At 49.4% G+C, this 25,186-nt stretch overlaps 9 protein-coding genes across 9 annotated transcripts; 6 read left to right on the top strand and 3 right to left on the bottom strand.

Annotated features, from left to right (window-relative positions):
• Window positions 1–13: 13 nt before the first annotated feature.
• P152DRAFT_481677 (flavin-binding monooxygenase) lies at window positions 14–2,550 on the bottom strand. Its single transcript, XM_033681836.1, has 6 exons — window positions 2,098–2,550; window positions 1,609–2,007; window positions 990–1,549; window positions 880–933; window positions 643–825; window positions 14–581 (listed from the first exon to the last, which is right to left on the bottom strand). The coding sequence occupies exons 1-6, from the start codon at window positions 2,325–2,327 to the stop codon at window positions 187–189; spliced, it is 1,821 nt and encodes a 606-aa protein (XP_033534400.1). The 5' UTR covers window positions 2,328–2,550; the 3' UTR covers window positions 14–186.
• Window positions 2,551–6,305: 3,755 nt separating this feature from the next.
• Window positions 6,306–8,518, top strand: P152DRAFT_415832 (trichothecene efflux pump). The gene is made up of 5 exons (XM_033677057.1): window positions 6,306–6,498; window positions 6,552–6,884; window positions 6,941–7,181; window positions 7,243–7,634; window positions 7,712–8,518. Exons 1-5 carry the CDS (start codon window positions 6,408–6,410, stop codon window positions 8,251–8,253), a joined length of 1,599 nt encoding a protein of 532 aa, XP_033534399.1. The 5' UTR covers window positions 6,306–6,407; the 3' UTR covers window positions 8,254–8,518.
• A 185-nt stretch (window positions 8,519–8,703) lies between these two features.
• On the bottom strand, window positions 8,704–10,712 carry P152DRAFT_434911 (uncharacterized protein; the record flags this gene model as incomplete). Its single annotated transcript, XM_033677505.1, has 7 exons — window positions 8,704–9,020; window positions 9,077–9,298; window positions 9,361–9,602; window positions 9,666–9,812; window positions 9,865–10,104; window positions 10,161–10,262; window positions 10,328–10,712. 7 exons carry the CDS (start codon window positions 10,710–10,712, stop codon window positions 8,802–8,804), a joined length of 1,557 nt encoding a protein of 518 aa, XP_033534398.1. The 3' UTR covers window positions 8,704–8,801.
• A 535-nt stretch (window positions 10,713–11,247) lies between these two features.
• Window positions 11,248–13,234, top strand: P152DRAFT_434910 (alcohol dehydrogenase). The gene is made up of 9 exons (XM_033677504.1): window positions 11,248–11,549; window positions 11,624–11,783; window positions 11,853–11,942; window positions 11,996–12,146; window positions 12,202–12,311; window positions 12,366–12,416; window positions 12,469–12,720; window positions 12,777–12,856; window positions 12,906–13,234. The coding sequence occupies exons 1-9, from the start codon at window positions 11,508–11,510 to the stop codon at window positions 12,987–12,989; spliced, it is 1,020 nt and encodes a 339-aa protein (XP_033534397.1). The 5' UTR covers window positions 11,248–11,507; the 3' UTR covers window positions 12,990–13,234.
• Window positions 13,235–13,584: 350 nt separating this feature from the next.
• On the top strand, window positions 13,585–16,060 carry P152DRAFT_481672 (uncharacterized protein). Its single transcript, XM_033681835.1, has 4 exons — window positions 13,585–14,139; window positions 14,200–15,334; window positions 15,385–15,683; window positions 15,733–16,060. Exons 1-4 carry the CDS (start codon window positions 13,767–13,769, stop codon window positions 15,780–15,782), a joined length of 1,857 nt encoding a protein of 618 aa, XP_033534396.1. The 5' UTR covers window positions 13,585–13,766; the 3' UTR covers window positions 15,783–16,060.
• A 27-nt stretch (window positions 16,061–16,087) lies between these two features.
• P152DRAFT_434905 (aldehyde dehydrogenase) lies at window positions 16,088–17,742 on the bottom strand (the record flags this gene model as incomplete). The annotated part of the gene is made up of 3 exons (XM_033677503.1): window positions 17,612–17,742; window positions 17,261–17,561; window positions 16,088–17,195 (listed from the first exon to the last, which is right to left on the bottom strand). The coding sequence occupies exons 1-3, from the start codon at window positions 17,666–17,668 to the stop codon at window positions 16,090–16,092; spliced, it is 1,464 nt and encodes a 487-aa protein (XP_033534395.1). The 5' UTR covers window positions 17,669–17,742.
• A 709-nt stretch (window positions 17,743–18,451) lies between these two features.
• On the top strand, window positions 18,452–19,799 carry P152DRAFT_481670 (2-nitropropane dioxygenase). Its single transcript, XM_033681834.1, has 3 exons — window positions 18,452–18,561; window positions 18,621–18,882; window positions 18,945–19,799. Exons 1-3 carry the CDS (start codon window positions 18,549–18,551, stop codon window positions 19,744–19,746), a joined length of 1,077 nt encoding a protein of 358 aa, XP_033534394.1. The 5' UTR covers window positions 18,452–18,548; the 3' UTR covers window positions 19,747–19,799.
• Window positions 19,800–21,053: 1,254 nt separating this feature from the next.
• On the top strand, window positions 21,054–22,433 carry P152DRAFT_457961 (enoyl-CoA hydratase-like protein). Its single transcript, XM_033679347.1, has one exon. It carries the CDS (start codon window positions 21,285–21,287, stop codon window positions 22,134–22,136), a length of 852 nt encoding a protein of 283 aa, XP_033534393.1. The 5' UTR covers window positions 21,054–21,284; the 3' UTR covers window positions 22,137–22,433.
• A 1,346-nt stretch (window positions 22,434–23,779) lies between these two features.
• P152DRAFT_385417 (uncharacterized protein) lies at window positions 23,780–24,397 on the top strand (the record flags this gene model as incomplete). The annotated part of the gene is made up of 1 exon (XM_033675819.1): window positions 23,780–24,397. A coding segment is annotated over one exon (618 nt), but the record flags the coding sequence as incomplete, so codon positions are not given.
• Between the last annotated feature and the right edge of the window lie 789 nt (window positions 24,398–25,186).

Raw genomic sequence — 25,186 nt, 5'->3', positions numbered from 1 at the left:
ACCACCACCACCTCGGATTCTTAGCAATTCTCCACCGTTACAGTCAACTCCTCATCTGCCGAGCCAGGACTAGCCGCGCGGAATATTGAACATCTTAAAAGGTCTGAGCCGCAATCAATACAAAGGGCTTGAATTGCAGTAGGAAACGCTGAATATGATACGCGATGGCTTCCGCGAGCTCCTCAATCAACTTGCGACTTTGCTAGATACTCCTATAGGGAAGCGAGCCTCCACTCCCCCAAAGTGCCCCGAGGCTTCAGACGTGACCACTCCTGGAATTGCGCCCTGCACCGCCTCAATCTTGGCCTTTACCGCCGGCTTCTTCAACACCGGATCAACCGGCGAGTCGTCCTTGTTTCTGATGTAGAAGCTGAGGTCGCTCTGCTGAACTTCGGCTGCGCTGTGGCCATTACCCAGGTATATGTATTTGTTTTTGCCGGCTGGATACTTGTAGGTCCAGTCCTCCCAGCGTGGGCTCTTGATCGTTTCCAAGTAATGCAGGGTGCTGCCTGGCCAGAGGGCCAGAACTTTTCCGAGGCTGTTGCCTGCTTTGTACCACGAGCGGCATTCCTCGGTCCAGACTAAGAAGCATGAACGTCAGCTATAATGGATGCGCCGCAAGGTTATGGGCCTATTGCTTACTAGTGTCTTTCATGAACTCGTCTTTCCACTCGTTGAACTGATCCACTGATTCCGTCTTGACCTCAAACGAGTCAAGGTTCTCCTTTTGGAACTTTGAGAGCATCTGGATGATATACTCGATTTCGGCCTCGATGGAGATGAGCACTGGTCCATTTCCAATTGGGCAGTTGGGGCCAAGTGTAACTACATTTGCGTCAGTAGCTTTCATCATTTGGAGGCGACCCATTCGATGCTTACAGAAATAATTCGGGAACTTGTCAGCTGCAATACCAAAATATGCTTTCGGGTCGTCTGCCATCCAGCGTTAGCCTGTGAGCAAGTATGAATGGTCACTCGAGACGCTTTACCCTTCCAAAGCGTGCTCAACTGTTCTCCAGTCGATCCGATCAAGGGGAAGCGGGGCTTGAACGTAGTGTCAAAGCCAGTCGCACAAATCAGCACCTCGACTGAGTGCTCTCCAGCACCATCATCACAAATCACTCCCGTCTCCGTGATCTGTGTGATCTCTCCATAGACGACCTTGACATTATCATCGCTCAGCGACTCGAGATAATTCGTGCCCGGCGTCAATCGTCGACAGCCGACCGACCATTCCGGAATTAGTAGCTTGGAGAGCTTCTCATCTTGCAGTCTCTCCTCCATCAGGCCCTTCATATACTGGCGCGTGTCCTTCTGAGGCTGAGACTCAGAGTGGAAGATCGCGAAGCTGCTGTTCATGCGCGCCTCGATTTTCCGGCGCTCCGCGAGATGGTACTCTGGATCCTCGGCGAACCTTTGCTGTTCCTCGGGCGAGAAGGCTTTGAACCCCTCTCCCACGGGCGGAGCAACCCACGTGGCCTCGCGGATGAAGGTCTTGAGCTCCTTGACCTCGCCCTTGATTGCAGGCAGAATTTGGATACCGGACGATCTACACAACGGTCAGTCTCATATGCATTCATGATATTGTTTGCCGCCGTCTCCGCTTACCCATTCCCAATAAGTCCGACCACTTTCCCCTTGAGATCAAGATCCTCCGGCCAAGCGGCGGAATGCACCAGCTCCCCCTTGAACGTCTCAATACCCGGAATTGGAGGGTATCTCCACGCATTCAGGATCCCACCCGCATTGATCAGCACATGCGCCGAGTCAGTGCTCACACGCCCCGTCCGCAAGTCTTTCGTCTGCACATGCCACTTGCTCACCTTCGCATCCCAGATCGCGCCGATAACCTCATGCTCAAGCTTGACGTACTGCTCCAGACCGTACTTGGTGGAGAAGTCCTTAAAATACTGGAAAATCTCCTTGGAACCCGCGTAGTTGGCGGACCAGTCCGTCTTGGGCTCGAAAGACCAGGTGTAGCAATGGGACGGGACGTCGCATGCGCAGCTGCAAATATTGCAGTTAGCATCGTGACTTTCCACTTGGTTTCTCGCCCATCATGGAGGCAGATGCAGCGCCTGAGTGAAGTGACCTTACCCGGGATAACTGTTTTCAAACCATGTGCCCGAAATTTCTGGATTTTTCTCAAAAACCTTAAGGTCGAAGTCATCAAAGTGTCGTTGCAGCTTGTATGCCAACAGCAGCCCCGAGGCGCCAGCACCAATGCAAACCACGCTCAATTTGCGCTGTGGTGTGAAAATGCTGGGCAGGTTGCGGTGATCGATGCCATGGCCGTTGGCTATTCCGTTTCCGTTAAGATGCGGCATCTTGGCGTCGTTGGGGAGAAGTGAAGTGGAGTAGGCTAAACTGCAAAGAAGTTGTTCAAGAGTTGTTGGTTTCGAAGGTATATTCTCAAACTGACAACACTGTATTATTATATCTCCTTTCACCCGTAGTCAATCAGCAGCGTTTTACCATCATACTATGCGAACTACATGTGAATACCAGGTAACCATGACAATCGAAAGTTTCTTATTGTACCTGTGCTGCTCATTCCCCATTCGAGTAGTTGGTGTGGTATTGTCATATTTCCTTTTCGTTGTCAGATTTTAATGACAAGCACCGACGCGTGGTGGTTGCCAAGCCATGCATCTCGAGGCCAGCATCCCATGGATTCCCCGTATATTTCTCCAGGCCTCCGCAAACTGTGTGGACGCACTAATTAGTGTGAAGATCAGATTGGGACGCCGTATATGTACATGTGGAGCCTATTCAAACATTGACCATTTACAGCATCCGCTACAGGCTTTTCATACCACTTGGCATGGCCGCTTTGGCTGTGCCCCCGGTCGCACTAAGCCCAATTCCGGGTAATCATACCGTCACATTCGATTAGCACCAGAATCTCATAACTACAAAAGTAGATAGTTAACTACCCGTGCCCTACGCACCCACCTACCCGGGGTGGGCAAACCACGCAAAGACGCAAACCACGCAAAGACGCAAAATGGACTATACAAAGCAACAAAATGATTAATTACTGCAACGTGCCTTGAGTATCTACAAAATAAAGAGGATTTTCCTCCTGTCCAGTAGCCAGAGCAGCAATATCACCAATAATTCTGTCCGCTTCTCTGTTTCCTTGCTCCTCACGCGTCTTCTTCGCATCAAGGGCACGGCGCTTTTCACGTTGCGCCCACTCAGTCTTCATTTCCTTCGCCCTCCGCTCTTCAATCTCGCGATTTGCATCCTTAACATAAAGAGGACCTGCTGCTTTCACCTGCCGTCTAGTATCTTTTCGTTTGCGCTTGTGGCTAGCCTCCAAGTAGCGATCCAAATCATCTCCTCGCTGCGCGCCAAGCTCGGCTTGAACAAGGCTGCCACTGAACACCTTATTTATTCGCTTGTTGAGCGACGGAGAGGCCTCCTCAAGCAAGGTACCCAGCTCATTAAGGTTCTTTTTCACTTTCTCAATGCTGCGGCGGAGTTTTCGAATCGACTTTGGTGAGGAAAGTTGTGAAGAAGAGGTAGATTGGGGCTCTTCTGACTCGGCTTCAGAGCCATTAAAATCCTGAAGTTCAGGCCCCTCATCCGCACAGATTTTCTCCAACTCTTTAATCACAAGATCAGGTTTAATTGGCCATACTCCTCGCTTTGACCGGCCAGCTCGTAAAACGCGTGGTGTGAAGGCTTTTGCTCGTATCCCAGGTAAGGCTGTAAGGAACTCCATCCAAAGGCTGAAGATAATGTGTCATATGTGGAGGGAGGAAAAAGGGAATGGTCCGGTGATCTTCATAGAACTTGAGAAAGTCATATGTCAGGTGTGAACCATGGTTGTCAAGCAAGAGAAGTCTCCATTCCCAGGAGGTTGCTGGACGCGTCTTAATCTCAAAATGATGAACCCAGTCAAAGCCTCCTTCATCACTGGTGTACCCATTAGGAGAGACCAGAATTATCCAGTTATCTGGAAGCCCACAATCCTTGTACCAATCTTCAAGATGGTTCTTTCCTGGTAGAACAAGAAAGGGATTGGTAGGTTTACCCTCAGCAGAAATACACTCAATGACAGTGACCAGTTTGCGTGACATGGCACTTCCAAGGACTGCATTTTTTTCTGGAAAGGCAGTAATGACCTTCTCAACCTTTCCTTGACCAATTGCAAAGCCTGTCTCATCCATGTTGTATATATTTCATGGGCGTATGCGATGGCTCTCAATAATGACTTTCCAGTGGTCATAGAAGCTCTGCACAATCCCAAGATCTTCTGCTTGTATACGCTTTGGATCCTTTGTTTTCTGCTGAACTCGCTCATATTCAGAAGGAAGTCGTTTGAGAAAGCGGTAGGTCCACATCTTAGAGACAGTTGGTGCGGGTGTGGGCGTCTCAGGATCAGGATCATGGCTTCGACAGAGGATGGCATTTGCACAGTTTGTTACCATTTCACTGGTTGGTGGTCGGCCAGCTTCATCAAGCTGCTTAATCCATAGTTTAAGTGCATCCTCCTGTGTTTTATCAAGGGCTCGGTTCGTAGTTCGTGGGGTTTTATTGGAGGCACGACCGTTGATGCGCCCTCGAAGGCGATGGTAAGGAACTTCAATTTGTTGGTGCAACTCTGTGATATTTTTGCAATCACCGCTGCAGTATATATCAACGGCTTTAAGGATTCGTCTCTCTTCATCATCTTCAGTAATATCAAAAGTTCGTAGAGTTTTCCTTAAAGGACGACCGTGGATGCGAGTTCGGAGGCGATGGTAAGGAAGCTTAAATTTCCGGTGCAACTCCATGATATTTTTAATTTTACCGTGTCGGTACGCGCTGATGGAATATCTGCGAGAAGAGTACCAGCGGGAGATCCCATCACTCGATAAGCTATTTGAAGGATGATGGACGGCGATTATGAAGCAATGGATCTAGGTACTGGCCATCACTATGGGAAATGCCGCAGCCTATACAGCTAGGATTTCCACATAGAACATTTTGGGTGTCTGTAGGATCAATGGGGCCTGGAATCCTAATCGGGAGATCAAGCAGCGCCTCCGGATTATGGTAATAAGAGACGTATCCCTCCATCTTCTGAAATGGAGTTCCAGTCTGACCCAGAGGCCTCTTACTAGCCGGATCAATAGCTATATAAGAGGCCTCTCCATGGCGCCCAATTGGGCAATTAAGATATCCAGCGGAAGAGCCTGGAGGTGGCTGTAATGGGGACTCTGGTACGTCTGGGTCCACTTCTGCAGCGGATGTCGCGTCGGATCGAGCTCTTGATATAAATTCGGTGGCAAGCTCATCGTCGGATGTATCATCAGAGATAGAGGAGGCCACTGGGGCGGATGGGAGCGGTATAGACGACATTAGACAATACGTTGAGACGACATGATTATTGATTGCTTCGATGCTCCTGGGATCGAAGCTGCGTTTGGGTGTAAAGACCGTAAAGCTGAGTAATTTTTAGTTCGCCTCGTGATTGGGCTTTACTAGTACGCTAAGTGTGCGCCATTAAGCGCCATCCGGCGCTAAAATGGAATAAATTAAGTGGGCCATGTCAGGGATAGCATGTTGGATCTGAGGCTGTTTTTTGAAAATCAGGAGCTGCACTCTTCATCCCCTTAATCATGTTACTGTTCACGCGGCCTAGCCGCACGCAAAAGGACATTAAACAGTTAAACTAGCCCAAAACTATGAATCCCCCACATGGTCATACCTCCGCACTACTCTAACCGGTAAGGCGATACGTGGAAAGGGTCATCGTCTGTGCATGTCACTAAAGACCGGTCACCGGTGAGACTTTCGTCTCCATCACTGAAGGTAATGCTACTCGATCGCTGTATTCGCGCTCTTGACTCCAGATAATGCCCAGATTTGTGGAGAGGAGAGGGGCTGTTAGTGGCTTCAAGTAGGGCTGGACTCCAAGACTTTAGTCCATGTGGCGGGTCAACGGAAAAGGTCCAAAACCGAAAGTATCATTTCCGTCATTGTTACCTGACAGCCCATCTCTCGACCCCGATCCACCCAAATTGCTGGATGAAAATCTGGGGAAATGAGGGGTAAGCGATAGGAGGAGACGCTTGGCCAAACGAAACGTGTGGAGTCGTATGGAGTACTTAACCTAGCTGTACATCAAATCTGGGGTAAAGAAGCACTATCGACGAACACTTGGTCGCCGTCTCTCACTCTTAAGCAATATACTCTTGATCTTGTCTTGTAATCATGGCTGCAAACGATAAAGCGGAAACGGATCATGTAGAGATGGGAATGAAGCCCAAGAGCGACTGGTCTCCATCCTCCCTCGAAGAAGACAAGGAGGAGGTCGTTGAAGATTATCCTGATGGGGATTTCAAGTTCACACTTAGCAAGTTCCTGGCTTGCATGGTAAGTACATCTTTTTTAATCTTTTCACCCTCTAACACATGTCCCAGAGCTTTCAGTTTGGATACTTGAGCGATGTTTTTGTCATCTCACTTGCTTCCGCCGTTTTGGGAGACATCAACAACGATATTGGTAAGCCTTATTTGCCACCGCAGCTCCTTTTCCTCCGCTCATCCCCAGTTCAGGCCCCTCCACGGCGTACAGCTGGATGGCAACGGCCCAGATCATCTCAGCGGCCGTACTTTCGCCTCTTGTCGGACGTCTCGGCGACATCTTTGGTCGAAAGACCTTCCTCCTGCTTGGCAATACCATTGGCGCGGTAGGCTGCGCCGTTGCTGCAACCGCGCACGAGGTCAGCACAATCATCGTTGCCAGCATCTTCATCGGGTTTGGTGCAGCGATGCATCAGCTCGCATGGTCGTGCCTCGCCGAGGTCGTGCCAAGAAGCCAGCGAGCCTTTGCTTTGGGTCTTTTCCAAGTATCTCTGACACCAGCGTCACTCTTTGCTGCGGTTATTGGTAAGTAATATCTCATCCAAAGATGTCATGGAATATTCTTACCTAGCCGCTCACAGGCAAATCTCTCGTCGTTCATGCAAGCTGGAGATACTGTTACTGGATTCCATTTGCGCTCGATATTGCCGGCTTGGTACTTATTGTACTCTTTTACCATCCCATCAATCAGTTTTACAATCCTGAAAGGAAAACGAAGTTTCAGCAGTTCAAGGAACTTGACTGGATTGGCTTATTCCTTTTTGCTGCCGGCCTTACCCTGTTCCTTCTCGGAATTACCTTTGGGGGATCGGAATTCCCATGGTGAGTAACGCTTTATCCGAATATTATGAGTCCGAGAGAAATAAACTCACTCAAGAATTAGGAAATCGGCTGGGCCAATATGCATGATCGTTCTTGGATTCTTGACACTTGTCGCTCTCGGCTTTTACGAAGCTCACGCAAGCCTCGAATATGCACTGTTCCCGCCAGTTGTCCTGGGAAATATTAGAGGTTGCACAATGGTCCTTCTCACGACCGCTTTGGCCGGCATGCTATACTATTCTACTATCCTGCTTTGGCCAATGATGGTCGAGAAGTTGTTTGCAAAAGACCAAATCCAGGTCGGCTGGTATTGTACAGCTCTTGGAGCCGGCGGTGTCCTGGCCTCGCCCATCTGCGGTTGGGCATTCAGGAAATGGGGGAAATTTGCAAGGTATCAATTCACGCTTTATGCCATGCTCCTCACGGCTTGTTGCGGCGCTCAAGCCCATGTTGGTAAGTTGCATTTGGATTTTTCAGTCCCGTTCTGAAGCTCACTTGCGGTAAAATTTCTTCAGCTAACATGGACACAGGGATCAATACAAATATCAGCTGCACGGTGCTTACCGTTTTGTTGGGAATGGGCCTCACAGGCGCAACGCTATGTTCTACGACCATGGTTCAGCTGGGTCAGAAGCACGAGTATATTGGCATCGCTACTGCCATGGCCATCACGGCACGCTCTATTGGCGGATGTTTAGCAACCACCATTTACACCTCCATCATCGAGAACAAAATTGGACACAATCTTGTACCTGGCATTGCCAAGGCATTGCTTGGCGCCGGTCTGTCCCAAGCAGAATTGCCGGAAGCCATCGAAGCAATCGTAGAGAAAAACGCCGCAATTCTTCGGACGTTGCCACAGTCAGTCGTGGACGCTGGACTGATTGCCATGAAAATGGCGTATATCAATGCGTTCAAGCTGGTTTACTATGTATCCATAACTTTCGGTATCCTTGGTTGTTTGGCGGCGTTTTCAACTGCCGAAGTTGGCCACCTCATGACAGAGAAGGTTGACATCAAGCTGAGAGAGGGCCTGGCAGCCAAAGACAGGGACACGGACGAAAAGAAGTAGCGTTCTTCTATGCCGGAACTAACAGAATTGCTGATATCAAGGGACCCACGATTGTATTATGGGCCAAAAGTAAAGTCCCAGTTTACTGGGACTTAACTAACTGACGGCTAACTGCTAAGTTAGTTAACTACTTCAGAACAAGAGCGGACGAAGTCATTGTGGAATTAGCCTTGAGGTGGTTTATTAGGTTAGAAATTACAAGTTGGAGTATTCGACAGCTGATGAACGGCTCTCTTATGTTTGAAAATGTGGTTATCATCTCCACCTCAATGTCGAAATCGATAAGTTAACACAGGCATTGGTCCAGCTACCTAACTCAACACGCAATACGCTGCGCGACCATCCGTATCTCCGCGGAATTTTGGTGGCCAATTCTTTTTGTTAGTTCTCCGTTTGCTCTTACCTGGTAAGATCAAAACTTCCCAATGGTCTCTTAAACCGTTGATTTGTGTAACTGAAGCAAATGCTGGAAAAAGCGGTAGTTATATAACTTTCAAATAAAGCACGAGTTGGTCTTGCGGATGAAATATGTATTCATTGAAAACTCATCACAGCCGTCCCGCTTCTTCAAACACAAAGTAATTCTTTCCATTGCCTCCAGCCCTCACCCACCCATTCCTTCCAACTTGTTCTTTCGTTTGACTTGCAAGCTGCTGCAGGGTACCTTCGTCCCCATGATGGGCCACAAAGCGACGTCCACCCTGCAATAATCCTACAATATGACCGCGAGTCGGCTTCCCTTCCCTGGTGAACTCGACGGTATATGTCTAGAAGCGTGTCAATTCGAATCATTGTATTGATCCAGACTACTCTCATCACGTACCTCAAGTATTGCCTTTCCATCTGCCTGCTCTGCGATTGGTGGAATGACAGCTTCCAGTTTCCACTGTGCTAGAGGGTTCGTTGCGGGATAACGAGAGCCATCCTTGCGGGGTTTGCGGGAAAGGCAGAGCACATTGTGTTTCGTGAGTATCCCCCCATTTGCCAATACGAGGCCGTACTGCCGCGCTCCCTTTCTCAACTCGCGCGCCATTTCGATCACAGACTGCACTGTATGGTCAATATCATGCGGAATGCCTTTGGGATTGTCCGCTGATTGTAACTTACGTGCATAGAGTAATTGTTACCAGCACCACCGAACGATGTTAGTCCACCCAGAAAGGTTACCGGCTTAGGAGAATTGGCAATAGGCAAACTGAGATGATGGCATGCGAGTTTAGGAACTATGGGGAAGCATGAATAGAAGTCAAAGACTTCAATGTCGTCCTTTGATAGTTTACAAACTCTTAATGCCGCATCCAGTGCGTTTGAGAGAGCGGGGCTAGAGTAGTAGTTGAGACGCTCCCAAACTGATTCCATGTGGTTAGCCCTGGCCTCACAGAGTGTACAAGGATGAAGTAAACGCAACACACAGTTCTCACTATCTTCTGCCCCTGCGCCGCCCAGCGGATAGATCCATTTGTCCTCAGAAATACCAAACTCTGTCGCGAATTTGGTGGAGGTCAAAAGGCATGCTCCAGCAAGGTTGACAGCGTTGAAGGCGTTCATAAGTAGCGGATCTGAGACTGGAGTCAGCGGCAATCACCTGTGAGGGCCATAGTTGAGCCTTACAAGGGGAGCATATCAGTCTGTTCTTTTTGGTGACAGTGCCAATCTCTTTTGCTGATTTGGCAGGTTGTCCATAGTTCCAAGCCATGGGATTCTGCTCTGCAACTTGGGCAAATTCTGCGTACAGGTTTGCTGACTCTGCATTATTCTCTTCGGGTGTTTGGCGTCGCTTTGCTCGGAATCCGTTTTCGTATAATGGATAGATGTGGATTGGTAGCCCAATGGAGTGGACGGAGCCGGGAGCTATGATACGAGATTAGGAACACAAATTTCTTTGAAGCTTAGCATTTGAGACCTACTCTGCTGGGTGTCTGGCAGTTTAGATGTAGACACACTTTTCGTTTTTGGATCGCTTGGTGTCCATCTCGGAGGTGATTTCTTCGCGGCAGCACATGCATTTACTATAACGCCAAAGGTTTAGAATGTGCTTCTTAAGATGAGAAGTCAATCACATCCAGCTACTCACCGGAAGCCAAGGCCTCTCCACCGGTTACAATACAGGCTTGGCTCTGTCCCAACGAAACCCGTCTCGCAGCTTCATCTATAAGACTTACTGGATAGTTTCCGCCGTGAGGACTCAGAGTCTTGTGAGAAGGGCTTATTCCCAGTTTCTCTGAGAGAAGGGCAGGCAGGTCAGGATAGTTCCAAGTCCATGTTGCAACGACACTGACACTGTCAACACTTGCCAGAAACTGTTTCGAAGCTTCGGATGAGAGACCGGTGTCTTCAAGAGCACGTATGGTTGCCAGGCGCATTAGTTGCATCGGCTCGATCGCATCCTCAACTGTTAACTTTTTGTTTTTGATATCACCCACGCCAACAATAACAGGAATTAGTGCGGGTTGCGCCATTATTAATGAACTGGCTGATATAAATAACTGAGCAAGTCAGCAACACGTCGGTTTCTGAAGATAATTTTGAAAACATAAAAATCTTAAATGAAAAGAAATGTTTGTGACAAGACGAACTACGCAAAGAAGGGACCTTAAGGGCAAGGGAGATTGATTTTGCAGCTGCCACAGTGCCCGATACTCGGTGCATTGCGCATATGAACATGGCTTTTGTTTCAGCTTTACTATTCCATGTATTCGCCCACAAAAACTGTAGCATTCTCCATTCCTCATGCATGTTACAGTGTAAAGTAAGTAAATTCATATTTCTGTCATGAAAGCATGACATGCCGCCTTGCGGGAAGCGTGAGAGATTGCCCCATGAGCCATATTGCGCTAGCGCAAGACTAGCAAGCAGTAACCCCTTTTGGATTTGCTAGAGAATCCCATATCCCTGCAATCGCAGAGATAGAGTTTTTGGTGTTACAACTCGAGCATTTGAACATAAGTCGATGGCCCAATGCACATTCAAGTGAGCATTGTCTGACAGCGCGCTTCTCATTATAAGCAGCACTACCACAATTCCTTAAAAATCTGGTCAAAGTGCTCTAGATCATTGTGAGACGACATCAAACCCCGATTAGCTCAGAATAGGGAAGCCAAGGCAGAAAAACAATATCTAGAGGGAATATTCAGCTGCCCGAAACCTTGATAGCTATTCATGTCTTGTTGGTTTTGTTTGACTCTATCTCATTATCCGAAATATCCCAAAATTTTCCCCAAACTCTCTCTATCACAAAGATCCAACTCAACACAATGGCAACCAAAACTACAATGAGGGGCGCAACCGTAGTCGAGGTAGGTAGCATCTGCTCTCGCCTTGAGTTTATCTCACGGCAACATCTTGCACTTTACTGACGACAATCTCCCAGTACAACAAACCTCTCGTGATCAGAGACGATCTGCCAATCCTCAAACCAGGTGCCAACCAGATCTTGGTCAAGAACAGCTGCTGCTCGCTCTGCATGTCCGACATTTCCGGTATCCAGGGACACGTCGGCGGAGCCCTCCCGTATTGCCCTGGTCACGAACGTAAGCCACGACCCCTCTGCGGGACGGCCATATCTTGAGTCACAGACTTCTGATGTATGTCTCATTTAGCTGTCGGCACGGTCGCAGAGCTAGGAGAGGGCGTAAGAGGGTTTGCCGTTGGGGACAGAGTCGGTTTCATGCCAGCGAGCAATACTTGCCGTACGTCGTGGCCTCCATTACCCAAACTATGACACTTTGTAACTCTGTGATAGTGGACTGCAGCGAATGCCTGAGCGGGCAGCATCGATTCTGCTCTGGCAAAACGGCTGTCGGCTTTAACGGTATGCAGGGTGGCTTTACAGAATATTGTGTCGCGGATCCGCTTTCTACGGTCAAAATTCCAGACGGGCTGCCGGACGAGAGGTTTGAGGATCCTTCAACATGAGCAGAAAGAGCCAGAGACTGAATTCCGCATTAGTGCTGCACCGCTTCTGTGCGCTGGTGTAACAGCATATGGTGCCCTGAAGAAGGTCTCCCAGTTCCAGACCGGAGGCACGCTGCTCAACATCGTTGGAAGCGGGGGTGTTGGTGAATGATGTCTAGCCGTTGATATAATGAACATGCATGCTCATATTTCCCTAGGTCACCTTGCGATCATGTACGCCAAGGCCATGGGCTACCGGGTCCACGCTTGTATGTGTATCCTTCTCCAGAGCTATTCCGTCACGTTTAACCGGCCCAACAGTTGATATTGCGAACGACAAGCTGCAACTGGCGAAAGACTCGGGAGCTGAGGAGGTCTTCAACTCGATGACCGGTGACGCAGCCACGTTCGAGAAGACACTCTGCACAGTCGTGGTCAGCGGCGCAGCTCCAGCCTACGATCTGGCCTTCAAGATTACGGCAAAACATGGAAAGGTTATTGCCATTGGTGCGCCAAACGGCCCTGTAGCTGTTAACATTTTGAACATGATCCTGAACGACCTCTCCCTCATTGGTAAGATAGCCAACGGCTTTACTCTTCAAAGTGCACAACCGTTGACCGTTTCAAAGCTACGAACCAGGGTACGAAGGACGATTTGAGCAAGTCACTCACCTTGGCTGCTTCGGCAGGTATCAAACCAGTGTACCAAGTATGTTGTACCGCCTAATAACTTGAGAATTCAATTCTAACACGTGTAGTTGCGCGACATTAGCCAGATCAACGAAGGGGTTGAGGACATGATGAAAGGCAAAGTTAATGGCCGCTTGGTGTACAAGTTTTGAGATTTATCAGTGTCACGCTCTACCTTTGATCGATGATGATGATGATGATGATGATGATGATGATGGAGATACGAGGATAAGTGTTCTGCTACTGTAGGAGGTTTGTATGGTTTGTGCATGGCGAAAGCAAGAAGAGGAGTGAAGCTGAGGAGCAAATGTTCGGTATCTTATCAACGTCAATCAATCCCGTGGTTCCCTTGTATCCCCCTCCTGCTGGTAGTATGTCGTATATGTGTATATACAAGTTTGAGGTGTTTGAAGTCAAGATGTATGCGGAGTTGAACGGTATGCATTAGTTATGAACGGCTATATTTATTTATACATCACTCATAACACGAATCAGGTAACACGAAGGAATGGCACTATGACAATAGCGCAGGATATTTGTATCAAAGTCTACACAAATGTCTCCACAACCCCACAACCCCGCCCTCACTTAGGCCTCGGATGGGGCGGGGTTTAACCCCATTACCCCAGGGTTTGCGGTTGGGGTTGCTAAGAACCTCACCCGCGGCGGGTTTTACCTTATTATTGTCTGAGCCTGCGGGTTGGGTTGGGGTTAGGGACTTAGGGTGCTAGGTTTATAAAGCCCCACCCACCTCAACCGCACGCCAAGATAACCCGACCCCATCCGAGGCCTAGTTGTATTCCCAAGGGTTCCTGCTCTCGTCCTGTCCTCACCCATATTCTGATATCTTTGAAAACCAAACCTCAGCAGGTGATTCCCGTCGACGACAAGTGGACAAGCTCCCCATCATACGCCAGCCTCACAGCAGCATGGTTTCGAATACCACTGGCGTCCGGACCTCCAACCGAGGCGTCGGAAGACAAGGAAACGCCAGAAAAAAGCAGACCGCTACTGATGGAAAGACTCGCCATGAGCAGGAACGGATCAACCGAAAAAGAGAACAGAACCGGATATCGCAACAGTGTCTCCGTGAGCGGCAGCTTGCACACTCCAAGCAGCTGGAAACGCTAGCGAGCATCATGAAGATCTCGACGGGTGAGGATGCGGACCATAGCAGCCTCAGAGCCGCCCTGATGAGCAATCAGCTGGCGTTGATCGAAGAAAACAAAGATTTGCGGGAGGCGCTGTTGAGGATGAGGAAGAAAACACTCTCGCTGAGTGCGGCATTGTCGGCCGTTGCAGGTATGTCTGTTGCTCGGGAAGTTTAGGACTTTCAGCAAGATTCTTACCCCCTGGCTCTAGATGATGCGATATTCGACAAGTTATTCAGCAAAACCAGTCAAGAAATCTCGTTGAAACGGAAAGCGAAGAATATCTCTAGTCTAAGTGCAAGCTTCGCGCCAGGATCACCGCTGAATCCGGCACTGAGTGTAGGGGATGCTGGAAGTGATTCCGGAGATGATAGGGACCAGATCCCAGCTTACGATGAAGAGATGGCTATGCAGCTCCAACGCCAGAAACATCGAGACTTGGACGGAATGTCCCTGTCATTGGCTCCTGAAACCAATTCTACGCCACATGGCTCTCTGGGATCCTCCAGCTCCCATGCTTCTGGTCTACCAGCTCAAAAGGCGCTCCATACAAGTGGACCTGCATACAATGTCAGGCTTGAGTCTGGGTACGTCGTAGAGGGCGACGAGGGGCCCGGTCCCGCAAAAGGCGAATTCCACAAGGAGCTCTGCTTTATCGATCCCATGCTGAATCTGCTCGATTGGGGTGCTGACATGGACTTCTCATCGGCCTACGAGTTCTTTCCCCAAATCCCAGATCATGTCCCAGCCGAAATTCCCAGACGCTGGTTGTCGTCCCAGTCAGAAATGGTCGTCTGGAGGGTCGAAGAAGCCTGTCTTTGGTACCTATTGGAGGAGCTCGGTCTGCAAGGTCACGGCGTCGCTCGCGGTCTCGAACAGCCGTCCTCGTGCTACGAGCCCCTGCGCGCAGCCATCGCGACCCTAGACAACAGCATCAGCTACCCCGTTGTGGCGATCATCGCCAAGGCCGGCATCAGCCTGACCTCCAAAATGAGCGGGCTAACCAACTACCTATACGGTGTTGGTGCGAATGAAAGCATGGAGAAGGTACTTTTGTGGCGGCTCGCGGCGAACGCGAGTAATCGGACTGCAATCTCCGAGCCGTTCAAGCCGACGCCGCTGCAGTTTATGCGCCCGGATCACCCGCTCGCTATCAGTTTTGTCAATTGGCCCTCGATAAGGGATCAACTAATATATAAGCAGGGAACATACGAGCTGTCTGGTGTCTGTCATGATATCGTTCTGCATACGGTTATTGAGTTTCCAGAGTTCCATGCGGCCATCAACATCCATGATGCGTTCATTACTCGGGTGTTTTCTCAAGTGGCGTCATCACTTGAAACTGGGTATGCATACCTCCTTACCCTGCATTTACCTCCACTGACCCTCTTTTTAGTTCTTCCAATTCAGAGTCTAGCAATTTCAGCGCAGAATTTGAGGGCTTCATGTGTAGCGGAAGCGCGCCAGGCACCGAGGAAATTTTCCAGTGCCTCAAACACACGATGCAGCAGCTGCCAGACCCCACGCTTCCTGGGTACCAGCCATCGTCTACTACGGTAAGGGGCTCACCGCCCTTTAACAGGCTTATCGCAGATAAGCAACCATTGTCATCGAGATGGGGGCTCGACAATCTGGACCGCTGGAAACTGAGTAAGGAGTTTGAGATGGCGTACCCTTGGCTTGATTGCACTGGTGGTGAGTTTTCTCCTTGACAGCTCACCGGTTTAGTGACTGACATTCGCAGTTACGGCGTTGTATCCGATGTACTCTTCGAGGATACTCCCTGAAATGTGAAGTTGCTTGGTAAATACCGACAAACCGATTTAGATAGATTTAGTCATGTAGGAGTGGAGGATTATATGTTTCTGAGCAGTTATATGCATGCTAGCGTAGTTCTAGAGGTAAGTGAAAGCAGATTTAAACGCTTGTAAAGGACCACAGCCATGAATAGACCTACTATCAAACACATACATGCAACTCTTCAGCGGGAAGTAGGACAAATGAATATGTCGATACTTCGATAATCAGTGAGAGTCTACAATCGTGGTCATGCGCCTGTGTTTTTCGGTGACCAGAACTGCTTAACCTTTAATTATTGCACTTATTCTAACCTGATCCAAGTGGTTTTCGGCTCAGTGTAATGCCTCAGAGCATATTCTCCAAGCTCGCGCCCACTCCCGCTCATTTTCATTCCTCCCATCGGAACCTGAGGACCAACTGACAAAGCGCAATTGACCGAAACAGTGCCAGCTTGAAGCTTCGAGCTCACCCTCAAAGCCCTGGAAAGCTCTTTTGTGAATATCGCAGCGGCAAGTCCGTACTGCGTGTCATTCGCCCACTTGAGCACCTCCTCTTCCGTCTTGAAAGATTTGGCGCACAGAACTGGGCCGAAGATCTCCTCCTTGTAGATCACCGAGTCCTCGGGTGGGTTGACAAAGATTGTTGGCGCGATATATGTTCCGTTTCCGTCATACTTCGATCCTCCTGTGAGTAGCTGAGCACTCGACTTCTTACCAGCTTCAATATACTCCCAAATCTTCTTGAACTGCTCCTCGTCGATCACCGGACCAAACGTTGTTGCGAGCTGTTGTGGATCCTCACCAAGGGCATTTCCAATCCCTTCAAATGCATCTTTCAGGGCCCCCATAAAGGGCTCCATAATACTTTCGTGAACATACAAACGCGAAGAAGCAGCACAGACCTGCCCCGAGTTGATAGTAATGCCTCTGACCGCCCACTGGACTGCCGATGGAATGTCAGCATCGTCAAAGACAATGGACGGGCTTTTGCCTCCCAGCTCAAGAGTGACACGCTTGAGATTGCTCCTTGCCGCTGCCTCCTGGATCTTCACCCCCGTTGCCGTACTCCCCGTAAAGCTCACCTTCGCAATCCGCATATGTCCGCTTATCGCCGCCCCGAGCGCGCCACCACCCGGCAGGATCTGGAAAACGCCGGGCGGGAATCCGGCGGCGGCGATCAAATAGCCGATGGCCAGGGACCCGAGCGGGGATTTCTCAGACGGCTTGATGATGACGGTGTTACCGGTTGCGAGCGCTGGGGCGGATTTCCAGGCGAGGAAGTGGAGCGAGGCGTTCCAGGCGGTTATGCCGGCACAGACGCCGAGGGGAACGTGGGAGACGAACTTGAAGTGTCCGTCGTCGGGGGGGTAGGCGTCGCCTTTTATTTTGTCGGCCCAGCCCGCATAGTCTACGTATTGTCAGCACATTTCCAACCTCACGTCACCGCAGGGAGGCGAGTGCACGCAGACTTACACCTGAATACCCGCGCAACAAGCGGGATCTCATACCTCACCATGGACAGCAGGCGCCCAGAGGCCACGCTCTCCAAATAGGCGATCTCCTCCACATGCGCCTCGAGCAGGTCGGCGAGTTTGTTCATGCATTCCGCGCGCTTGAGGGCGGGGAAGGTCGACCAGGGACCCGACTCAAACGCTTCGGTGGCGTACTGGACGGCTATGTCTAGGTCGGACGGACTGGCTTCCTGGAGAGAGGTGACGATGCTGGAGTCTTTGGGGTTGGTGATTGTGAGAGAGGGGCCGGAGCCGGCCACCCACTGGAAGTTTGGTCAGTTAGGTATCCATGTGTATGGTTTAAGATCCTGACCTCGTTGTTTAGGAATAGCTTTGATGGGACATCGTTTGTGATGAGCTTGGCGGCCATTTCTCGACTGTAGGCAGTTATTTTCCTGGGTACAATTGTGTTCTGCCGCTATTGTGGGAGAAACATGGGGAGGCTTGAAACTATATGTTTTCGACCATATGTGTATGCAAGCAACAATATTACGTTTATATGTTCTGTCGGAAATGTCTGACAGCACAAATACACTCTAACCTTAACTTTGTAACTTTGGCCTACACCAAATTCCATATTGACGTGTTTTTACAAAGTCAAGATAGAAACAAGAGCTTAAAGTTTATTCTTTCATGTTAGTATCACATATTAGGGTTTATTTCTCGTCTCAGTACTCAACACCGCGCATCCGCTTGTTTTCTTGAAGAGGGTAAGTCTAGGGGAAATGCTTTGTGATATCCATAAATAGCATGGGGATGGGTGCTCACTTCGTTCCCATTACTGGTCGCAAAGCCTTTTACGGAGTACGACAGGGGAGACTATCAGAGCCCTTGGGATATCCAGATTTCTGCATGAACAGCAGTCACCCACGTGAATAATAGAATGCGTAGGTTTCTCTACGTATCTCCTCTAATCTAATATGTCGGGGACTATAAAAGTTATGCGTGGATGTTTATGAGGGAGCCAAAGCGGTCAGGTCATCTTTTTCTGACAGACCTGATGGCAGTAACTACTTTCATAACATGCAAGAAGGGTCCATACCAGGGATATACTCGACAAAATCCCTGAGCTAGAGTCCAAAGTCCAAAACCTATGTTTTCGCCGAGGCGTCAAGTAGAAGAGAAGATAATCGATGAAATATCCAAGATGCCAGGGGCAAATAAGTTGCAATTGAGGCCTCATTCTATTTTCTGAAACAACAACCCAAAAACCGAGTCTTGAACATACACCAATCTTGCCTCCACACAAAATGGCATCGCCACGTAACTCTTCTCCTCTCCTCATACCTTCAATGGACTATGCAGCTCACGTACCGACGCAGAGAAGATCCGCACCGGAGCGACAGACCTTCTAGGTATTAAGCATCCTGTCCTGCTCGCCGGAATGAACAAGACCGCTTCACCCAAGCTTGCCGCCGCAGTCACAAATGCCGGAGGGCTCGGTGTTATCGGCGGTGGGATGTACACGCCCCAGCTCCTGCGAGAGTCAATCGCAGAACTGAAGTCATATCTTGTCGACAAGAATGCGCCGTTTGGGGTGGATCTGCTGATTCCAAAGGTCGGCAACGGCGCAAGAGCAACAAAGTAGGTCGCAGGTCTCCTACGGGAACCACTTTCAGAAAACAAGCTAACCTTGCTCTCAATAGCTATGACTATAACAAAGGCAGGATCATGGACTTAATAGACGTCATCGTTGAAGGTGGAGCAAAACTCTTCGTCTGCGCTGTCGGTATACCTTCTCAAGCAGTCGTCGACCGCCTCCATGCCGGAGGCGTCTTATACATGAACATGATAGGCCATCCCAAGCACGCGCAGCGGGCCATCGATCTCGGTGCCGACCTCCTCTGTGCCGCCGGCGGTGAGGCAGGGGGCCACACAGGCGATGTTCCAACAGTCATCCTCATCCCCGCTGTGAAGAAGATCATCAAAGGCCAGATCAGCAAGTTCACCGACAAGGAGATCCAGCTCGTCGGCGGCGGCGGCATGCACAATGGCCATTCCCTCGCAGGCGCGATGATGCTCGGCGCCCAGGCCATCTGGGTCGGCACGCGGTTCATCCTCTGTGAGGAGTCCGGATCGGGCGCAGAGCACCAAGAGGCCGTGCGCTCCGCCGACCATGGGCAAATTGTGCGGACAACCATCTTCTCCGGGCGCCCGATGCACGTCCGGTCGACGCCGTACATCGAGCGGTGGATTAGCAAGCGGCAGGATGAAATGCAGGCGCTGCAAGCGAAGGGTATTATACCTCTTCAGAACGACTTTGACAAGTTTCCTGATGATGCCGAGCTCACTGAAAATGCGTTTCCAATGATTATGGGGAAGGTGGCGGCGGAGGTGAAGGAAAGGAAGAGGGCAAAGACGATTGTGGATGAGATGGTTGAGGAAGCCGCGGAGTTGCTTGCAGAGGGTGCGCAGACGCTAGATAGTGGCAATAAGTCGAAGCTGTGATCGGCGAGTTATGAGCATGTTCTTATAAAGGTCGTAATGAGATAATCCAAATGTAATATCTAAGAACCTAATGCTTGTATTTGCTATCAACGGTTACACAACATACTTCACCTCTCGCCAGGCCAAGGGATCCATCCATCAAGGCTAGAAAGCAACGAAAAGTGCAGCCGTGACAATTGTAAACTTTAGAAAATAGTCCTATCGAAATACTAGAGACATCTTGTCGCATTACGCGTGGGTGATGATTAAGCACGTTCGCAGCTTAAGCTCAGTTACTCCAGAGTCACAACGCAAATTGGTATTGACTATTATTCCCATTCTCTCCCAAAAGAGATCTAGCTAACTAGCAAAACAGTTGAAGATAACTGGGACATAAATCAAGACTGAGGAGTCCTGATTAGGCTTAGCTCAGGGGTAATGGGCTGCGAATGGAATGCTGCGTGGCATTGGAATCAACAGGGCACCTTGCGACACATCTTAACTCTTGCACATCTTCATAATCTTACAACATCGAGTTAAGACCTATTTAATGCCTCAAATAGCTATACCAGAAATCATTGATCCTAGCCTACTTTCTAACTAATAAAAAGCTTCCGTGGGTATCGAGATATTCTAGTTATAATAGTAGGCCATGGTTGAGATGAGCGACTCAGTGGTTTGGGCGACTCGCTGGCAGATTACGTTTTCTCTGTCACACTACTTTTGAGGAGATATACATTGTGGTCCTGCGTTTTTCCTTTTGATATGGGTAAGTGTGCCCTTTGCTCGCAGCTTGTTGAAATTCCTAAGCATCTTTTAATTTCTCTATCACAGGTATACCAATAAAATATACAACCGTTTGGTTAAGTGAAGAGGATCTCGATAGACCAGCAAAGAAAAATTGAGAGTAGCTGAATCCGGGCACTTTACGCAGGAAAGCTTATTTTCAGCTAGTCTAGCATCAAGGAATAAAGCTAGTAATTGGGACATGATGTGAGCTTGTAGATAGAGTACGGAGGTGCGTCAATAAAGTTTTGGCACACTCCATTTCAAAAGTTCTTGCTCGCCGAGAGAGTGGCTTGATTATATAAGCGGTTTCGAGAGCCCTACCACGGGCACTAGACTGCCTATCAACTAACTAGGCATTTAATTTAACTAGGTCTCACAGAGCCTAATTCGAACCAAGGGCGCCGGATATTCGATTTACCGCGCCTAGTACCCGCCCGTTGGCTAGGCACCCTACCGCCTGTGCTATCGGTTTTCCAAAGACCATCTAACTAGTTGAAAAGAGGCTCAATGTCATCAATACGTGACAGACAGATCTTATTACTTCTGCAACATTTCTGCGGCATTTACAAGATGTGGTCTACCAAGCCATTTATTATCGACTGCGCTTTATGTAGGCGCATATTTTCATGGGCCCAAACCTGTCACATATTTATCCTCAAATTTATATATGCATTGCCCAGTTTTTAAGGCCTCTTTAATACAAAGAGCCACCCTCAACAACAGTAACAAACTGTAAACCACAACAGATCACACATCGCACCGTTTCTACAATGGCGGAAGACTGTGGAGCCAAGAACTTTACTACGCTTCCTCCTCAAACCACGACATTCTTGCTTTTGTACCCGAGTCCTTATGTCCTTCTCGTCACCATCGATAGGGCCCAAGCCATGAACTCGATCCCGATAGCCGGACACTGGGAAGCGCACGACCTCTTCCAGTGGTTCGACAACGAGCCCAACCTACGCGTCGCCATTATCACCGGATCCGGGACGAAGGCCTTCTGCGCCGGCCAAGACCTCATCGAGCAGAACAAGAAGCGAGCAGAATCCACCAACGTCTCTCGATCCTCGCACCCACCAGGAGGCTTTGCAGCTCTGAGCAGACGGCTTGGGAAAAAGCCGGTCATCGCTGCTATCAATGGCTTTGCGCTTGGAGGGGGGTTCGAGATCTGCTTAAACTGCGATCTTGTCGTCGCATCCCCAAAGGCATCGTTTGGTCTGCCCGAGTCAACTGTCGGCCTATATGCCGGAGCTGGAGGACTCGCGCGAGTGGTACGCAACTGTGGTCTGCAAATCGGCTCTGAGATCGGGCTTACGGGACGCAGGCTGTCAGCACAGGAGGCAAAGGGGTTTCACTTGGTCAACGTGATTGCGCAGACGCCCGAGTCTGTCGTGGAGGAAGCACTGAAATTGGCGAGACATATAGCTGATATCTCTCCGGATGCGACGTTTGTCACCCGGCAGGGACTCCGTGAGGCTTGGGAGACGGCCAGCGTGGAGAGAGCCACGCAGCTTACTGGCGATCGGTGGGCGGAGAAGCTGATGAGGGGCGAGAATGCTAGAATTGGTCTGGCAGCATTTGCAGCAAAGAAGAAGCCACAGTGGGTCTCTTCTAATCTATGATTATACTCTGTACTGTGAGGGTTCACAATAAATGAGGATTATGAATGGTAGGGACGTTATCGAATTACTGGAGAAAAGAAGAAGAAGAGAAAAAGGCCTCTCCTCCCGAAGTTCTAAATGCACGTTTGCCATCCTCTGCACCTTCCCGAATACTTTGGTTGGAGGCCTCTAAAGCCGATAGTTCGTAACCAATAGTCTGGGCGTACAGCCCAAGACTCTTATATGTACAATACATAAACAATTAACTATATTATCGTATAAGAGTATCAGGGCACGAAAGGATGAGGTCAAACTCTGTGATTCGTGATATACGAGAATCAATCTACAAAGGAGGAAAGAAGATCTAAAATACAAGCCGCTGTGTGAGGGGATGATAAGTAGGCCTTGGGGTGAACACAACCTTTGCAACGTGCAAAGCTGGTGAGATTTCCCCCCCGTATTTGAGATTTCCCCCCCTGTGAGATTTTCCCCCCGGCTAGCAATGGTGGAAAATAATCTCTCAACTAGGCGTAGCTGACAGCCTGACACGGTTTGGATGCGCAAGGTCTGCGATTACCAAGTTCCATTAATCTAAACTGAAGAGAGAGAAGGAAGAAATCTCCCAGCGCCTTTGTGCGCGAGGTATAAACTCTTCTCTCTGCTATCCTAACACAGCTCAACACAGCTCCTTAACACAGCTCCGTCCTAACATAGCTTCTATATGACTATCTCCTTGATAATCCTCCATGCCATCCACTAGCCACATCCCTGTGGCGTCAGCCATACTCAAAGGCCCAGGCCACAGGCCCGGGACCATAACATAGTCGCGCTAAGATCTTATATAGCGTTTAACACCATCATGCTTTCGAAATTAGCATGGAGGCATAGCAGTTGCGAAGGTCGAAATACCAAAACTTGGGAGATGGAATCCAAAATCGGATCCCTCCCAGTTTGGACTAATTACGGTAGTTAGAGCAAGGATCCGGCGTGGTGAGCCCCCGCAGGGTCTTGGCACCGTAGCAGAGAGTTTTGGGCACTGCCGATAACGAAACAAAGGCGTTTCGCCTAGGCGGAAAGTCCGCAGAAAACGGCGAGGCAATTTCGGTAGCACACACATTTACTCCGTAGACTGTGTGCTACCAAATTCATGTATAGTTTAGCGCTGGCATGTCGGGTAATTCTGTTTATCCGTTTTCATATACTAGTTACGTACGTAGGACGGTGTGGGGCGACAGATATGGGCACGGATAGTACATGTAATTAGAAGAGAGAGGATTAGCGTGGGGCTTAGCAGATCTGCTGCGCCTCCGTAGTCGGGAATGACGAAGCTTACTACGTATACTCATGGCTCCTCACAACCTTTACAGGCCATCGCTGCAGTATGTAAAGCGTGGAGAACTTATACTTTGACAGCGGGCAACTAATCCAACCTCACGAACGGCTTTTTATCTACAGTAAACAGTTCTAGAGTCTTCACCTCATCTTCACGGCCACTATTATATGCCAGCATGGGCGGAATGAGCCATGACGGCAATGGTGTCAAGCATGTCGCACGCGGAAAAGAGGAACACGACTCTCAGCTACCAACATACCAGGAAACCGTGGAAAGTCCATCCCCAAGCGCAAATATATCAAATGATGGGCCATCGACAGCACCACTAGGACCGACAGTCTCTTCTCCGTTCACCTTCCCATCTACAAATCTACCTCTTGGTAATACACCTCCTCCCACCGGTCGCAGACCAATTGCGATACCCCAGAGATATCCCGATCCGGCATCACCGTTTCTCGCAGCTTATCCTCCGTCGCTGTTAAGGCATGGCATCCCAGCGATGACTTGGTACTCTTTTGTGGATACAATATCCGCATTCTTGACTGCGCGTGTCGGGAAGCGAGCCATCAGCCATGCTGGTGATATCGCTGCTGGGCTCGGAAAGGTGCCTCAGCAGTTCTGCAAAGATACCGTAAATCACGCCAAACCAATAGTCAAGGACCTTGGCAAGCATGCGAAAAAGGGAAATATCCTCAGCGTCGTTGGAGGTGCCATTGGTGGAGCAGTTAGATTGACTGTGGGCACTGCTACTCGTCTAGTTGGCTCGGTTCTATCGCTTCCTGGTAACGCGATTACCACAGCAGCGAACCCGCAAACACCCCGAGGCCGAGCGGAGGCGTACGCGGCGGCGGCAAATAAAGACTGGCTATATTCCAGAGGGCTGCAATTATCTTTGATGACTACTGAAGAGCTTTGTAACCTGGTTGGGGTGTCAGTTGCACAGGTGCTTAACACGGTTAACTCGCAGTCTGCCAGCGGTGGTATCCAGCTGAGAGCACTAAGGGATATTCTCGAAGATGTTGACATCCAAGGCGAACGACTCGACGAAGAGCCACGGATAATGCCCGTATTTCCCGCTGAAATTCCTACAGACGTGAAGAAAGAGTCGGACGAGCCTGCTGCCTCAGCCTCAGGTGGAGAGGCTAGCTCGAGCGCAGAAGGTAGCTCAGCAAAGGTTTTGCCACTGAATTTATCTGCGCAAACAATCTGGCTAGTTATTGTAAGGACACAAGCTGCCGGCAAGGGGTGAAGGGCTGCTCAAGGGTCTTTTCGGTTGCACAATTTATCCTCTTGATATCCTGCTTATATGCATCCAGTCACCTAACAAATAGATTGCACTGCTCGCTGTTCATCCTTCGGTTATTATCAGATTCTACGATAGTTACAAAGACAGACAATCTGGACGTAGCTCGATGTAAATCGGCGCCGCTGTGTTAGGACATCACCAGGTCGATGATCACAATGATCACAATGATCGGATCGATCAGAATGATCAGAGGCGATCAGGACCAGGACAATGGGAGCTGGGCAGCTATGTGTATATAACTGAGCAAAGCCTGCACTCACTCACTTGCGTGCCTCCTTGACTGCACACTCTGCTCCAAGAGTTCTAAACCCATGTGTTGTATCCCTGATACCAGATCATAACACATAAACATTGTCCATTATATGAGAAAACAGAGGGAGACTCCGCTGCAGACCCATAGTGTTTAACATCATCACGCTTCCGAAATTAGCA

This window comes from Eremomyces bilateralis (assembly GCF_010015585.1).
Source record: "Eremomyces bilateralis CBS 781.70 unplaced genomic scaffold P152scaffold_8, whole genome shotgun sequence".
NCBI classification, from domain to species: Eukaryota; Fungi; Ascomycota; class Dothideomycetes; order Eremomycetales; family Eremomycetaceae; genus Eremomyces; species Eremomyces bilateralis.
This window is presented reverse-complemented; position numbering and strand designations above follow the sequence as displayed.